A 17,733-nucleotide genomic window follows, 5' to 3' on the forward strand; every position below is an offset into this window, starting at 1 on the left:
CTAGAGGAAACATGACAAAACAAAAGTACTTTTCTTAAGTAGCTTCAAATGCCTTGAGAAGTAAAATTTTGATCTGGATATTGGGAAAAAAAAATCACAAGGTCATTAATCTTTCAGTGAATATAAATGGAAAAAGAAAAAAAAACCCATGAAAATTAAATTGCATATAAATTTAAGAACAGTTTGAACAAAAACATACAAATCCATAGTACTATATGTGCATTTTCATTTTTAGAAAACGAAATAATTTCCTCTCCCTCCATGTGTTTGATTATGGTTTGGACAACCTTTGATACCAGCTGTAATATACATATAGAAATGTTACTACATATAGAAATGTCTATATGTTTCTACATATAGAAATGCTACACAAACATTAGAAAATTAGAAAATTCAAAAGGTATATTGCAAAAAAAAGGGGAAATATTACAAAACACCCTGCAACGATGCACATGAGACAGAATCCCAACCTGAGCTTCATTTCAACTTTCTGTTCTTGTAACTACCAAACAGTATAATTACAGAAAAGCACCCTGTTAACATAAGCTGGAAAAGATCTTACTTTGGATTTTGTAAATTGTTTGTATTTTGGAAAATTAATAAGCCTTGAGAGTTCCTCTTTTAACATCATTACTTTTGTGGAAGAAAGGTTTTAATCCACAAGAATTTTTGAAACCCCCAGTACAGCTGGATTAGCAGCTCAAAAGTTGATTTTCCTGCTGTTTTCCAGTGAAAGTCAGTGACTTGTGTCCTCACTGAGCCTCCCACTCCAGACAGCCATCTCCTGTTGTGTTTACACATAAGTAAGTCTTCTGCACATTTTCTTCCTCTTAAGAGTAGCTCAAGCAAGCTGCCCAATACTATACAATCCCATTTTTGCTCTTTTCTGTGATACTATTTTTACTTGCACATGGAAAGCTGAGCAAAATGAGCATTTTTATTTGTTTCAGGGCCTATTATCTGTTTCAGAAATAACTGCACACATCAAAATGGGTAAGAACTTATGTCTGTATACTAGAAGCTCCTTCCCAAACAGGGAACCACTGGAGAGTTTAGGCTGATAGGTACAGAACAGTTTTCCTGAAGAGATTCCGTAAAATGTCTCACGGTGATAATTAACTTGACGGGTACTGGTATGGAAAATTTGTTCAATGTTTAGCTGGATAAAGGCTAAAAAGGGAAGAAAGATAGAACAAGGATCTATTTAAATAGTTGAGGGCATACCACAAATGATGGCATACCACATACTAAACCATCAGGAAGAGAAAGAATTAAAATTCCTTGTTATGGGCTGAAGACAATAACAAGTCTGGCAACAATGTCAGAAAAAGCTAAGCAGACTTTAGGGGTGGGAAGGAGTGCGTTTACAATATAGGAGGTCAAACACTGGAAATTGATTGCTAAGTAAGGCATTCTCCATTCAAAACAGATTATCAGCCTGAGCTGTCTAATCTAACCTTGAGGTTAGAGCTAATTGAAAACCTTTGATAGTGCCCCCCAACACAAATTGTTATACAAACTACTGCCATAGGGCCACAAAATGCAGATGCTCTAAACAAAAGATTAAGATGGCTACATTAAAGCACTGAAATTGCTGAAAAAATGAAGAGCCCATATCTATCTACATGCATGTGTGGTATGCCTAATCAGAAGAATTGATCTTAAAACTCAATTCAAGATCAGCCTTTCCCAACATAGGTTTGTGCAAAAACCCTAACTCTGAATACCCCTTAAATAGTAACAGAATTATTTTTTTCTGTATGATTTTCTTTCTTTTTTACCAATGACCATTGTAATGGAAAAAAATTTCTAAATTTAAGTATCACAAGGTTCTGAAAAAATACTGTCTGGTTATTCATAATATGAAAAGAGTCTAAAATATGGCATCAACAATTTTATGCAAAGTTGCCAGAATCTATCTAGATGATTACTGCTGATTTCCCATTAATTATAAAATTGTCATAATTTTTCACTTAACACTTAAGTTATAATAAAGAAAAATCAGAATGCCATAGCATCCACAAAGAAAGCAAATATACAAAAATAATATATACAGCCTGGCTCAAAGACAGTCCTAACTTTTTTCTTTTTGTGTGCTGAAGTTATCTTGTTTTGGAAAATTTAATCTTAGGGGAGAACCCTTACACTTGCTAAATTTCTTACAGGTCAGTATATCTGCTCTGGGAACATGTTGACATCACACTTGGGTAAGTATAAACCATTTCATAACAGAAACATTTTCACATTTTCACAACAGAAGAAATGGAGAGGCTCTGAAAACAAAAAGCAGGAAACTGCATATTCCAGAAAAGACATATCAGATTTTTTCTCATGTCACTGAGTTAGTCCATTTGCTAAGAATGGGGATTCATGGAAAAGAGAAGCACAATTAAAAAAGGAGGACAATATCAAGTATCACTTGTGCTTTCCCCTCCAAAAAATCTACTTTAAAAAGAACATGAGGTAAGTTTCAATTCTACTGGAAGGGGACAAAATTTCTGTCCTAGATTCCAGATACCACCCAATAAATAGTTTTCTTTTGTCTATTTGTTGAATCTCTACTCCAACATCTTTGCAAAAAGAAAAAACTCCTTTAAATGAACAAATCATGCAATGTCACTAATTTAGTTTCTCTGGAGTATAATATCAGCACTAGTTTTAATGTTATTGTTGAAAAGAATTGTCCTCTGCAGTTTGTCAGTGCCTCATTAAGCACAGAATCAAATGCCCCACCCCATGTGCTCACTTAAATTTCCTTTTCTTTCCTTGTGTCTGCATCCTCCTTGTTCTGTGTAGCCACATCTGGCAGACTGAAGTCAAACCAGCTAAGAGTGCTCCCTCACCAGCTGGGACCCCGCACAGTGAAACACAGAACACATGGTGTCAATGACAACACAAAGGCAGATTTAGGTACACAGTGGATAATTGCAGCAGGATCTTATTCACCAGTATGTCATTTTCTATTCCTTTAAACCAAATTTATATTATTCAATGCATATATCTCTATCAGAGTGAAGTTACATAAATGACCTGCCTAAACAGCAGAAGCAAACTACTTTGAAAACATAGCACCTACATCGACAATCAGGAAGTCCAGCCAGCACCAAGCATTAGTGAAGTAAGTCTGAAAACCATAGGCCACCCATTTTAGCAACATTTCCAGAATAAAGACATAAGTAAATATTTTATCAGCATAGTCCAGCAGGATTTTTACAGTCTTGTGCTTTTCAATATATATATCTTCAAAAGCCTGTAAAGAATGGGTTACATGTTAGTCAGATATTGAAAAGTCTTTGAAAATTACAAATTAAGCCAGAACTAAATGAAAAGAGCAAAGTAAAATCACTTTTAATTCTAGATGTTTTACCTTGAAAAACCAAAATAACAGAAATTATAATTACATTCTAAGTTTTAGATTTTATTATTGTCCAAAAATGGAATTCCAGTATAAAGTCTGAGGTTGCCAAGAAGATTTTTAGAAATTTCAATAGCCAACAGAGAATTGTAATTTTTCACCCTGAAAAGCCCAGCCAGGTTCCATCAGAAGGCAGTCTCATTATTACATCAACTTCAATTAACATAAGAGACCAGATATTATGCTGATGATCTCTAGTGAATTTCAGTCGTAGGTGCTGATGGCAAGGTTTTAGTAGTGGGAGCTGTAGATGTGGCCACTGTGAGAAGAGACCAGGGGACTCTTTGTGCCAGCTGCACCATTGATCCCACAGCCCAGCACCACAATGAAGCTGGTGGTGCCTCTGGGAATATATATTTAAGAAAGGGCAAAACACTGCATGGCAGTAGGAGCACTGAAGGAAAAAACGAGAGAAACCACCTTGCACACACTAAGGTCAGAGAAGAAGGAAGTACGTGGTACTTTAGGTGCTGGAGCAGAGACCAACACTATATATAGCAAATCCTATGTCAAACAACCACCAAAACAAACCCAAATATGTGAAGCACTAAATGTCACTAAGAATAGTATAAAGAAATTCAAGAATTACTATGTAACAGAAATACTGCAACTAAGACTGTGGCAAAATATGAACTAAGAACATGATGAACTCAGTATCTGCTTTGGGGGACAATTTTCATTTGAAGTAGAATAATTGTTTCATGCATACCTTTTCTTTTTCCTTTTTTTGTAATTTATTAAACTTTTTTTTTTGGATAATCCTTTTCATAAACACACACATCACCTTAAATTCATCAAAATTTTAATGTAATGTAATTAAAAGTAATACCCAAAATGTTCTGGGAATTTAGTTCTAAGTTCTCTCCAAAGACAATTTGTGTTTTATCCTTAATGAATACACATGTGTTATAAAACTAGCTTTGATAAAACACTTTTATAGGTACTGTTTCTATGGGTGCAAGCTCTACTTACCAGAGCACCACTGCTGAGAAGAATCATGAAGACAATGAATGATTCAAACCAGTTGTGCTCTACTATCTTGTAACAGGTTTTTCGGAGGTTCCACCAGATTCTGCCTTTTGTGCTCTCCTTATTGCCTTTACAGCATTTAAACTTCTGTACACAGCCTTATAGCACAAAAATTAAGAAACTATTACATGGTAGAATTTTCATGATCCTGAAAAACCGAATCATTCTTAGCTAGCTCCTGTTCCATGAAGTTCAAGCTATTTCATGCTCCTTATGCTACTTAGCTTTTCAGTTTTATACTTTGGATGTAGGAAAGCTTGAGTATACACAATTTTTTCTCTACTCTGATGCTACATCAAGCTTATAGTAAAGGATAGTCATCTAACTGAGCTAATTTTCATTTACAAACACATTTAAAAATATATATTTTCGGTTTATATACAGATAATTGAAAAACATGCAAATTTCAGGGAGTAGAAACAAAGAGAATACATAGCAACTTTCACATGACCTTGTTAAAGAATACAGAAGCTTCTTCTTTTAAAAGAACTTTTATCTTTTAGAAAAGGTTCAAATAAATCAGACATAAATACTGTTTTTAATATACTGAGGAACAACTGATGTTCCAGGGGCTAAAGATAGCTCTTTACATAAAAAAATGTTTTAACAGGAGATTATGAGAGCTTTTCCAAAGTGATACAGATTTGTGGCAACTGTCCACAGAAATTTGCCTCACATTGGAGAGCTCCCTATTTTATCATGGGGCCTCAAGGCATTGCTGGCAATGAACCTCAGTATCTGCCTAGCCAAGAGCAGCCTTCTTAATTCTTTAAAAATTGTTAATCACAAAGTCAACTTTAATTGTTAATCAACAAAGAAACAAAACCAAGCTGACATGACTTTAACAGGTCCCAAAGGCATTCTGGTTTTCCTGTTAAGCCATTAAGTTCATATGTTACAAATAAGTTACACTATATTTCATCATCTCAGATTAAAAAGCTACAACTTTGAAGAACATGAACTACCTTACCTTCAACCACTCAAAATGTTTATACTATGAAAAAATGAATCTTATGCCCAAGAATGAATTGGTATCACATAACACAAGGACAAGGAAGAATTGTAATATATTGTCAAATCACTTGAGAAAGGTACATTTATTTGCTGGATTTCTTTATTTTAATTAAGAACTTGATATACTCAATACAGCCCCATACGGACAAACAATTTTGGTTTTATAAAGACCAATAATATGATAAGTCAAAGGACAGAAGTCCTAACCTAAATCAAAGATGTCTGCAAAACAGTAAACTAAAAAGCACGGAGAGGAGAGGAGAGTTAATCCTGGACCATATTTTGTTGTGAATTATTTTACTCATGACTTAAAAAGAAATTAAAAACTGTAATGTCACAAAAAACCCATAAATTCTTTCCTACATAGTAAATTTCAGTAGTCCACTAGAAGATACAGCTATAAAGAACTAAATAAATAATAAAACATTTAAGGTCATGCAAATATGCTGTTATGATTTCTTAACTTAAATAGATACATAGCCTCTCATCTACCTGTTTTAAACCACACTATATTTATACACCCTCTTTCCCCATTAATGGTGCAATGTCAACAAAATAAATTTATTTAGTCAAACTTTCCATTGAATGATGGTGGATGATCTGAATCACCCACTGTGTTGCTTTCTAGCAGTAGGAAGTGACCATGAATAATCACATGATTCCATTTTAAATTTCTCTGTGAAGTGAACTTCACAGATTCACTACTGACAAAGTAATTTAAATCAAGAGAATCAATGTCTACAGAGAATAATTTTATAGATTTGTGCCTAGTGATTATTTTAAAATATTATAAATGTTCACATATACACATATTGAAATTTGCTTTAACGAATAGTACTTCATAGATGTCAGCATTGCTATCTACAACAGGCAAAATTAATCACACCCTAACACTTGATGAACTAGGATCTAGGACTACTGTAGCAAATAGCTTCCTTGAACTGCCAACGTTTGTTGCAAAGAAGCAAAACGTAATTGCTAGGCCCAAATTTTATTTCCATACCTGCTGTAAAACATGCCTGTAGTTCTGATGCTTTTTCTGGTTCAGTTTCACTTTTTTCTTCTCCAAAGACAGCTAAATTAACTGTACTTCCTTCTGATGAGCTGGAAAAATCAAGCTTCTGAAAACAAAGTTCAATTATAATTTTACTTTATTAATATTTATATTTTTAGAAGTTTAATTAACTAAGCATGCAACACCATGTGCCAGTCATAAGAAGAACAATATTTTTCACCAGAATTACAAAAAAACACCCACATGTAGCAGTCAATGCTGTTGAAATGTGCATAAATCATCCACTTTCTATCTAGAGTGTGGAATCTTTAATGGAATTTCAGAAATTCTAGGAAGTTTACTGTTAGCAAGTAGATTTACTAATACATATTCCATTTATTTTGCTTTCTATTGTTACTTTCTTATACATTTCAACTGGCATTAATTTCCACTCTTTTTTGCCAATGCACATATGTAGTATATTGTGCATTCTGAAACTACCCATTACTCTGGTACACATACCTGTACAGTCAACACCCAGAAATAATTTTGTTTGTTTTTTTTTTTTTAGTAATTAATATTACATAAGTCACATTATTAAAATGATCCCCAAATATAAAAACGAACACACACACAAACACACATAAAAACCCCACATCCAATACAAGAATAAGCCTTAACATATTATTTTGTAATCTGCCTGTGCATCACAGAGATCTGGAGATTTTAAGGGAAGATGTGGTGTCCTGTACACTTAAGTTAAGTATGAGTACCAAACTAAATCAGAGTAGTTTTGGTCACAGCATTCTCTGACATTTTACAATGTTATTATCTAGAAGTATATAACATCAGTAATGAAGTCACACAAGTAATGTCTGTAGGGAATGATGTAAGCACGCTTTATTAAACAACCTTGGTTTTGTCCTATCAATGCCACTTTTACTAATTGAGTTAGATTTTTATGGTTAAGAGATATTTAAGAGATAAATGCAGACAAGTTACCATCCAGTCAAGTTGTATTTACACCTCAATTGTAAAATGTGAAAGCACAAGGCTATTTTTGGTATTAAACAAGTTTTTATGTTTGTGAAAGAAGACAATATGATAATATTCTGCATTAGCTTTCATTAAAAATAGTTTTGTTATATTGCCTACTTTGTTATTACTTTACAAACTGATTATCTGGAATAGAACCCCCATATAGCTCATGTTTATGGTAAACATGTCTTTACTTTTATAGCAACATAATTTCAAAATAGCAATATTCACAACAAACAACTTTTTCTGTCATTACTTCTACTGAACCCAGGGATAGCACAATATGCCCTCCACAATTCTATTATGTTGCTGCTTTCATCATTCCATGACATAGCATATATATTGCAGAATGTTGCAGTGGTGGTGAGTAAATTAAAATATTTAATTAAATAATTAAAATTATTAGTTTTAAAATATATACCTTTTAAGAATAAGTTTTGTGTAATATTACTAATAAAAATTTAAAGCAATGTGAAGTACCCTGAGTAATTTGAACTGTAAGCTCAGTACCTTTTGAGCAGATGACATTAATTCAAATGAAAGTATAAAAGATGAACAACCACAAACACAAAAGGAACTGAAAAGAATCAATGTGTTTAGAACTTGAAGTCATATATTTCATGGTAGAAGAATCAGTGATTAGAGACCTTTAAAATTTATTTTTAATTACAAAAAGGCAGTTTTCTTTACTCTAGAAATAAAACTAGAGATTCTATGAACTATTTTGATATAAACCAGGTAGTCTGATTTCCTCTTTCTTCCACAGATGGTGTAGAGTATAATCCTACTGCTTGAAGAGTTACAGATTTAATTAAACATTGGTTCTCTTTTTTATGTGAGGGGCTCATACTTCTCACTAAGATGCAGGTATCAAACAACAACAAAAACAACAAAAGTGATCGTAAAAATCAATATGCATAGAAGACATTCTCCCTCTAATTAAAAATCAGAAAGTTAGTTTCTTTTCTATTTACAACAAGTGTCTTTGCAGAAGTCTAACTGATCTGGGGAATCACTCCAGGAAGAGAACTATTAGTAAAGACAGAAATGTTCATCCTTCCACCGTCCAGGCCCTTGGCTGCTGTTCAGTTTACTAAACAGAGGTAAGAAGGCCACACTGTATGGACACTAAGTCCTGGATTGAATTGCCTGGATTGAATGGATCAACTTAGAAAAACTCGGCACTTGTTATCTATTAAAAAAAGCATTGCCTTATTATGCAGGGGAGGGTAAGTAAGACAATGTGGCAAGCAAATGAAAAAGATTTGTGTATTTTTCAGTCAAGTGACTGGAAGTTCCCAGATTACTGGCTTGCATGTTGCTCTACACTTGTCCACACTCATGCAGTCAGAAGCTTGAGTTAGGAGCAGTGTCACATAATTAACATCTATTAAATAAGACTCATCTCCTCCAACGTGGGACCACTAGGATGGGATATTACCACATTCTACTCTTCCCTACTGAAGAGTCTTTGCAAAAATAGCTTCAAAAAGTCCCTAGAAAGATATTTTTCCATTCCTTCTGAACAGTTTACTGTCTCCTCGGATATACAAGAGAGACCTAAATACTTCCAAAATATAATACAGTGCAAAGGAATACATGGAATATAATGCAAGATTCCACAGCAAAACCACACAAACAAAATTTGTATTTGCAAAAGGATTACCTCAGTGCTCCCTAAATGGTAAAGGGCAGAACTTTCAAACTATTGAGAAGAGATCATCAGGAATAAGAAATGCATAGCTTGGTACAATTAAGCTAAATAAAAAAACTTCTAAAGTTTTATGGTTTTAGAGATTTGGACGTGTAGTAGTTCCTATTCTGTCTTTTTGAAAACTGTCTTAATTTTATCCTTATCCCAAGTGTTCCTCTTTTATATTTCTTTCTTGTTTGAACATCCTTTCTTATATAGTTTTAAACCATCCAGATTTTTTTAGACACCTGCACAGAAATCTTGATTCATGTTTTATGTTTGTCTTTATAAAAATAAAGCAAGTGAATTAAGTACACAAAGAAACTATTATTTATGATGAAGAACAAAACTTACATAAATGATTCCCTATATTCCAACCTTGCAGACATATATAAACTTCATGACTAGAATATAACTAATTACATCCACATTCAAAGGAACTATGCATAGGTATTAAAAAAAATACATTTAATTGTTCCTAGGAGTGTATCTTTCATCCTATATTTTAGTTTCTCTTATATGGGAAAACCGAAATGTGAATTACAAAAACATTGTGAACAAATGAAAAACAATTTATATCAAAGATATAAACTTTTAGCATACAAGTAACTGTATATATGTAATATTACAGAGGCATTGGTCAAATGAACGTGATCAGAAAATGTTCATAATTACATGACAGCTAAAAACATGGCACAACAGATGAACAGAAAACGAGTGAGGACAACCTTCACATTGTCATAAAAGCATAGGTTGTTCACCTCTTTTAAACTTGAAAAGTGCTGATGCTTATTAATTTAACAATAATAAAACTTACAAAGCATGCAGGTTATGCCATGGAAATAATACAGAAAATACCAAAGATGTAACAAGGAGAGAAGAACATGGTGTTGCCCTGGGTCATGCTGTGATGTGAGTCATGGGACTCAGCTTACAGAGCGGCTGCGCATGTTCCCACTACATTGCAACATATGGGGATAAAGATATTGTAGCTGAGTAGCATGCAGGCCAATCAATCTCAGAAGTGATCAAAAATGTATGATTTGTTTAGGTAACCTGTGTAAACATGCTGACACGTTGCTCTGCCTGGTTTAAAAGCACCAGTCTTGACTGATCCAGCTTGATTTTACTCCTGTGAGAAGAATGGTACGCAGTGAAATTAAAATATGCTACCCTTGAGGTTGTTTGAGTGCTGGAAAGAGAAGTGTGGACTCTTACTTAAAATATGTGTTTTCTAGATATGTCACACATTTGCAAAACATAATAATTTTAGGTGTGGGTTAGAGCTTTAAGCATATCCATATATATAATGGAAGAGGTAAGATCAGCAGAACATTTGAATTTCACAGATGTATACTGGACTTGGGCCTGAACATAAATAACACCCCACAAACAAAACAACTGAACCACCAGCAAAAATTCCTTCACCCTCAAATCCTCCTCCAGAAAAAAAAAAAAAAAAAGGGCCCAAACAAAAAAGATATACAGATACATCCACATGTGTATTTCAGCTTTAAGTATCCTTTAAGTGGCATTAACTAGACATTGAAAATAACAGAAATATATTTCTCCTTTCATTTTCAGGGTTATTCCTGGTCTTCACTAGATGCTAAATAAAATATATCTAGGTCCTTTCTTTCAGAAGAAATGCAGTCAAAAAAAAGTAAATTATACCATATTAAACATGAAAACTTCTGTGTAAGAATTTTTTTCCAGCATCTTTAAATATTTTACTAAATGACTAAAAAATTCAAATAGCTTAAGGTGCATTATAGATTGTAGTAGATACAGCATCAAAAACCAAAACCTCATACTTAGTAATAAACCTATAAGTTCCTCAATTTGTCTTCTGGTACAAATCTGATCTCCCTTAGCAATGACTTGTCAAGGATTCATCAAATAATGTAGCTATGAAACAACTCCAACATAAACTGCTCCATCTAAAGAGGAAATCTGAAAGAAAGAGAAGAACCAATCTACAAAATGAAAGACAATTTCCCTACTGAGCAAGTGTACATGAAATTAGGGGAGTTTTGTTAGTTTATGTATCTCCTGTGCTTGCTCATTTTCAGCCAGTCTTCCAAATCTCAGCAAGTCAAAATTGATACCAGGTAATAGTATGTCATAGACAGCTAGCGCTTAGGTATCATCTTGAGCATCAGAGGTAAGAAGGCACAGATTTTGTCACTCAGTTCTAAAATATAAAATACTGAATAATAGGTGTCTTCAACTGAAGGCTAATTTCCAGGAAAGCGATAGACTGAAAGTTAAATTACCTGGATTCATTAAATATTCCTTCCACAAAACCAATTTTTATTAAAAACTAAAGAAATCCAGTATCCTTTAATAAGATTAATATGTAAAAATTGCAGTAGCTATTCAGCAAACATTATAGCTTCATTACATAGAGCAGTTAATATTTTAAACAGATTACTAATACTGTTTGCTTTGCTTTAAAGAAGCCTCTTCATAATCTATGGTCTTCTCAACTGAGTGGTCAATGTAACATCCGCTGAAACACGATCTCCAAAAAGTAGATGGAACAAATCAAGGAACAGGAAACATGCGACTGAAATAAGTGTAATACAATTGAACACTGCACTCTGCAATAAAAGAAACACCAAAAGAGTACCTTATTATACCTTTCTAAATTTAATTTCACTACACTTCGCTGGAACAAGCCTATTTTCTAAAATTTGGAAGTAATACTGGCAAATTAATGGCCAGTTCAAAACAAAACACCTGGAAACCTAGAAAGCTCAAAACCAGTCAAAAATGTCTCCGACTCATCAACTGAATGCCCAAAAACCAATCACACACAAAAAGAACCCTGAAAACCAAAATCAACCAGACAAAGCAATCCAGACTGGAATACTGCTGTGTGCACAAGCGACGATATCCTATTTATGTCCTCGTGTCTTCAGGTGCCAGAGTGGGTGATACCAGACACAGTCTGCTCGAGCCACAGATTGAAATCTGAATTTTAGTGTCTTTCGAAATCCTTCTGAAATCCATTGTTTTGCTTTTCCCCTCAGACTGAAGCTTCTGACAAATGATTACAGTCCTAGAGCTGATCCAGTTTAAAATCAGGTAGTTGTCTTAGAAGTGACTGGTTTAAAACTCCCAAAAACAAGTAAGAAATCAGTATTTTTCTTTCAGTAGTTCTATTTTTTTCTTGAGTTTTTTGTTGATACATTTACCTTATAATACAAACATTGGTCCCTTGGCTTTCTCTCATCATTCTGATTTCAGAACATGAAAAAAGTTATTACTCTTTCATTAGCCTGAGTCAGCACCTCTTTTAAGTTTATCCAGTAAAAGTAATGCTGATTTTCCTTAAAGAGTAGTAATATTCTTTATTAATATCTTCTCTAATATTTTTAAATAGCAGTTTAATTACATTTGTAGTTCACAGAAACATTACAATTATTAGAAAAAACAATCTTTTGACACTGTTTATTCTGTACATATATAGTAATTTCTCTATTCAACTAATAATTTGGCAAAGTTTGCTTTTCAAACATCTTTATAAATGGGTTCACATAAATTTATACAGTTCTTCCAGTATTTCCTACTCTCTTGAACTCCACTTTCCCAATTCAGATTATTCATTCTCTGTACAATTCAAGAATCTTGAGTTACAATTGCTTTGCATTTCTAAGATGGAAGAATTACACTATGAAACAACACAGTTGGTATAATTCATTCATCCAAAATATAAAATATTTAAATTTTACCTCCTTGCTTTCATCCAAATCTGAGTCACTGCTAAACTCTTCTGTATTCAGATGTTCAAAATCAGACTCTCCAACAGCTATTGGTACTGTGACAGTAAGGCTTGGGTTGTTTATGAATGATGTATAATCAGTGCCACCTATAACAGTGGCCATTCCATTTTCATTTTTGCCATAATTCATATCTATCCTTAGTTCAGTGACAGTACAGTTGGAAATGCAAAGGTTTCTTTCATCATTCAACTGATCTGTTGCTGTTCTTTGATTTACAGCAGCTTGTTTTCCAAAACAAGACTTTCGGACACATTCACCTGCTCTCTTCTTCACATAATCTATTCCCTTCTGAATTCTTGCAACAGCAATCTGCAAGTTGTTCATTTCATTATCATCTTCTGTGGCAGTAAGGTTGTCTGAACTAAATGAACTCAGCAGCAAGGCCAGAAAAAGATTCAATACCTAATTAAAAAAAAAAAAAGAAACAAAGACAACAGAGCTGATTTTCTTTCATTTTTCATTCACATGCTTCTTATGAACCCATTATGAACACAAGCTTTGTGTTTTTATTTACAGTATATGATTCTGAAAGCACACAGAAAATGAAACACAAACGCAATTTAAGCACAATACCTTCCCTATACTTCAACAGAGGGGATTTTGTGGCCTTACAATGCTTATTATTTGTAGAAGGTCAAAAATTAATGATTCTTCAGTACTGTCTGAACAGATTTAACATGTTTATTTTTCCTGGCAAATTGCAGCACTCTGTGCAGAAAACAAATTTTCTATGTGCTGGTCCAAACCCACATGATTATTTTTTTTGTATATGACTTAAAAAATAAGGAATGCACCCTGTCTTTTAGCCCCCAAGTCATCCTTTTCCCACAGCAAGACAAAACATAGAATGTATATCAATTATAAAAGCCCAGAGGTTACCAGGAACTCAAATACCAAAGCAGCAGAGTACCAGCTCTTAAAATCTTCAAACCAGCTCTTCCATCAGCTTGGAAGATAAGACGTGTTGGGAACACAAAAAGACAAATGGATAAAACAGTCCTGAACATACAGCAGGGATGTCTGCTTATGTAAGTTTTCCTAGAGCTATGGAATAAAATCAGAATGTAGTAAACACTGTGGAAATATTCATATAGGTGGCTACTTCATTCCACAAAGTTCAATCTTCTGGTTTAGAAAACTACTTATGGAGTTCAATCAAACAACTTCACAGTTCTCTTCACTGTAAGACAGTAGATTTATAGAAAATCCTGAAGCAAGTGGCTGTGCAACTAGAAGCAGTGCTAGGTTGGTTTAAAGACTCTTACCTTATTATCCTCTCATAAATTTTATTCCTAAAGAATGTTTCCAGGATGGCTAATTTAAAATCTCTTCTGCTACTAACAGTTGTTTAAAGCAGAGATGTAGAATAACAGAGAAAATGAGAAAAGCAGAGTAACAGGCAGAGCAATTAATGTCTTAAATACTGGTGAGTTAAAAAATACAAAACATTTATAAAGAGAAATGTATACTCATACAAACTAGTGTCAATCTGATGTTTTCCTCTGAAAAAGAAAAAAACGGATATAATACAGGCCATGTTAGATGTATCTGCAGAAAGCACTTATGGAATTGGAAGCAAAAAAGTGAAGAAGTAAAAAAAAAACCTTAAGTAAATGAATCTGGATTTTTTTCTGCATAACAACTTCCTTCTAATTCAAGTTTCCTCACTCCATTTGTTTAAAATGCTGGCTATGCAGCAAACAGGTCCCAAAATGGCATACATTTCAGAGTCTTAAGAATGCAGTAGCAGTCATTTAGACAGAATAGATCAGAAAACGTTTAAAAGAAAGGCCTAATAACCAGCCTATGTGTGACTGGAAGCAATGACTAAATTGGTTAGGGAGAAAAGGTCCTGCTATATCCTATTCTTCAAATAGGAAACTTCTGCCCTGGAAGTCTAACACTGCAGGTGCCTTTGCTCTTCTCTCCCTCTCTAGGAGAAAACCAGGAGTAGTCCACAATACCCTGAACACCCAGTACTGCGTGCTCTCAGCCACATCCTCTGAACTGCACTCCAGACCCTGAGAGGGGTCAGCCTCCAAGCTGAGGACTCTAGATGAGATCAGAAATCTAACAAACAGAAAAGTCCATTTCAAAACCCATACTCATAACAAATCCAAAACAATAAAAATCATATTTAAAAATTACATTTAATAATACTTTTAAAATTAAGTACTGGTTCTCTTACCTTTTATATTCTAAATTAATTGTAAAATTATTTTGGCTACATACCACTAGGTTTCCAATCACCATGACCATCATGAAGACAATAAGGCACATGGTTTGGCCAGCAACCTCCATGCAGTCCCACATTGTTTCTATCCATTCTCCACACAGCACTCGGAATACAATCAGGAAAGAGTGGAAAAAGTCATGCATGTGCCAGCGAGGAAGTTCACAGTCACTGGAGATCTTGCAGACGCATTCCTTGTAGCTTTTCCCAAACAGCTGCATCCCAACCACAGCGAAAATGAACACAATGATGGCCAGCACCAGGGTCAGATTCCCCAGAGCTCCCACGGAGTTGCCAATAATCTTAATCAGCATATTTAGGGTTGGCCAAGATTTTGCCAGTTTGAAGACTCGTAACTGGAAAAAAAATATACAGGCATTACTTGCTGTAATTACAAAAGTGCTATAGAGACGACAGCATAATACAAACAAGTGACACTCAGCAACAGCAAAAGGAAGAAACTTCAATGTGATTCCAGCAAACATAAATTTCATAGTGTTTCATGAAACCCACACTTTTAAAATATAGTAAATTTTAGACTTTTTTATTTTTTTACTGTTTGTTTGTTTTTGAATTTTTTAGCACATTATTCTTTTCCACATGAAAGAAACAGCACACTGGTTGTATTTGTTCAGACAGTGGATTCTGAACATGTTATACACCTTGGACATTCATATAGAAACAAATTAAAATAAAAGTATTTTTTTAATAAAATAAAGATCCTTTTTTTTGCTAAGGGGAAAAGAAAAATCAATCTTCTTAAAATTTATTAAACCCATTAATTTTATGATTCCTACATTTAAAAAGAATACCTCTAGCTTTCTTGCTATTTCCAGATATGAAAATCAACAAGACTACAAATGTTTTCTGCTTCTCAATATACACTAAAAAAATTGTACATTTCACTGAGCTTTATCCATTTATGTTTAAACAATTACAATAAAATTACAGCTCTTTCTCTTGAAAGAATATTTGCTTCTGAACAATAAAATGGCATGTAGTATTTAATGATAAATAGTTTTTAAAACATGCCTGCAGAGATATCCTGTGTCACTTACTAAAAAGTATATCTAATGATAAAAGGTGTCTTATTTATATGAATAGAATTGAAATACAAACATCATTCATTAATTAATGCAGACATATTATTTACCAATCTGAATGATCGGAGAACGGATAATCCATCCACGTTTGACAAAAAAAGCTCCACCAAACTAAGAATAACTATAAAACTATCAAAAATATTCCAGCCAACTTGGAAATAATTAAAAGGATGCATGGCAATTATCTTGAGAACCATTTCTGCTGCAAAAATTCCAGTAAAAACCTGAAGAGGAAAATGTTATTGTTACTTTATGGATGAATATGAAGAAGTTGAACCAGCAGATAAGGAACGACTTAAGTAAGAAGTAACATCCCTCTTACAGCAGGATGTCACTAAGTAAAATTATCACAAGCTGAACCCCACAGAGAAGGTAAGTGGCAACATTAAAATGAGCTGTAGCATACATGTGGCATCAGTTAAAGCTAAGATACATTTAGTGTCTACTGAAGAATAAGCTGTTCCTAACAGGCGTCCAGTTCGATCCTTACATCTGCCATCCATCTAGTTAAAGGAACTTTCCCCAGCAAGATAATACATCCACTGTTGTCAGAATGGAAGCTGCTTTAAGAAAGGTGTGTGGGAAAACATTAATTGGTCATAAATTGGAGTGATGTACTATTGACTAATGAAGTCTATATGAGAGCTCACAAGTAAGCTTATCTTCTCTAACTGCCAAAAGAAGTCAGCGGTGCCAAGGTTTGTGTTTGAAATAAAACTCCTTTCTGACTGAATGCCTCTGATAACTTCTGAAGCAGAAGACAAACAACACCTCTGAAATTCATTGTATTTGCTGTAGATGTATGATCACCAGTATCTATAAAACTACATCAATTACTCTCTTTTATAAGGAAGATGAAAAAAAAGTTCAAGAAAAATCTGGACCATTTTATAGTCTTTAAAATGTAGAGCTACAGAGTCCAGAAAGGAAGAAAGCAACTGCTGAAGCTATACCAGTGTCACAGTGGCATATTGGCTGACTAGGAGCACACACCAATCCTTGGTATGAAGGAACACATACTCACACATACTAAATAACTCCATTATGTAGGAAAGGTAGAAATGGGAGCTTGCTGGGTTAAACTTACAGAAATGATCACAAGACAGCCCTCTGAAGCAGCTATTGACCCTTATCTATTTGTCTTCCCTAGGCTTTCCTCAAAAACATCCTGCATATATTTTAAACAACAACATGAGATGTTTATCTTCCACAGATAATTATCTCTAATTCCAGAATAAGGTGAGAACACTGAACTATATCTGTGTTGGCTAAAAATATTAGTATAAAATCTAAATGTTGATACATTAACTCTGTATGTAAGTCTGTATGTTACTAATATATATAAGAATTTCACATATCCCAATAACTAAAATGTTTTGTTATTTTTCTACATCTTAATCACCAGAATAACCACTTAGAATAAGCA

The 17,733-nt window shown here is 33.9% G+C and overlaps 1 protein-coding gene across 5 annotated transcripts in view; it reads right to left on the reverse strand.

Annotated features, from left to right (window-relative positions):
* Positions 1–17,733, reverse strand: part of LOC102110821 (sodium channel protein type 2 subunit alpha-like) — a 138,927-nt gene that overhangs the window by 11,802 nt on the left and 109,392 nt on the right. For 4 of the 5 annotated variants that reach the window (XM_088059198.1, XM_088059195.1, XM_088059196.1 and 1 more), the window contains 6 exons: positions 16,358–16,531; positions 15,204–15,560; positions 12,921–13,373; positions 6,462–6,579; positions 4,388–4,542; positions 3,077–3,250 (listed from right to left, as the gene is read on the reverse strand). In XM_088059198.1, the coding sequence (XP_087915324.1) occupies positions 3,077–3,250; positions 4,388–4,542; positions 6,462–6,579; positions 12,921–13,373; positions 15,204–15,560; positions 16,358–16,531 (1,431 nt within the window). The remainder of the gene's footprint in view (positions 1–3,076; positions 3,251–4,387; positions 4,543–6,461; positions 6,580–12,920; positions 13,374–15,203; positions 15,561–16,357; positions 16,532–17,733) is intronic. The other variant, XM_088059197.1, reaches the window with a different exon arrangement.

The sequence above is a fragment of the Pseudopodoces humilis genome, chromosome 8 (assembly GCF_049639895.1).
Source record: "Pseudopodoces humilis isolate 2021_Gansu_Grassland_sample_001 chromosome 8, ASM4963989v1, whole genome shotgun sequence".
NCBI classification, from domain to species: Eukaryota; Metazoa; Chordata; class Aves; order Passeriformes; family Paridae; genus Pseudopodoces; species Pseudopodoces humilis.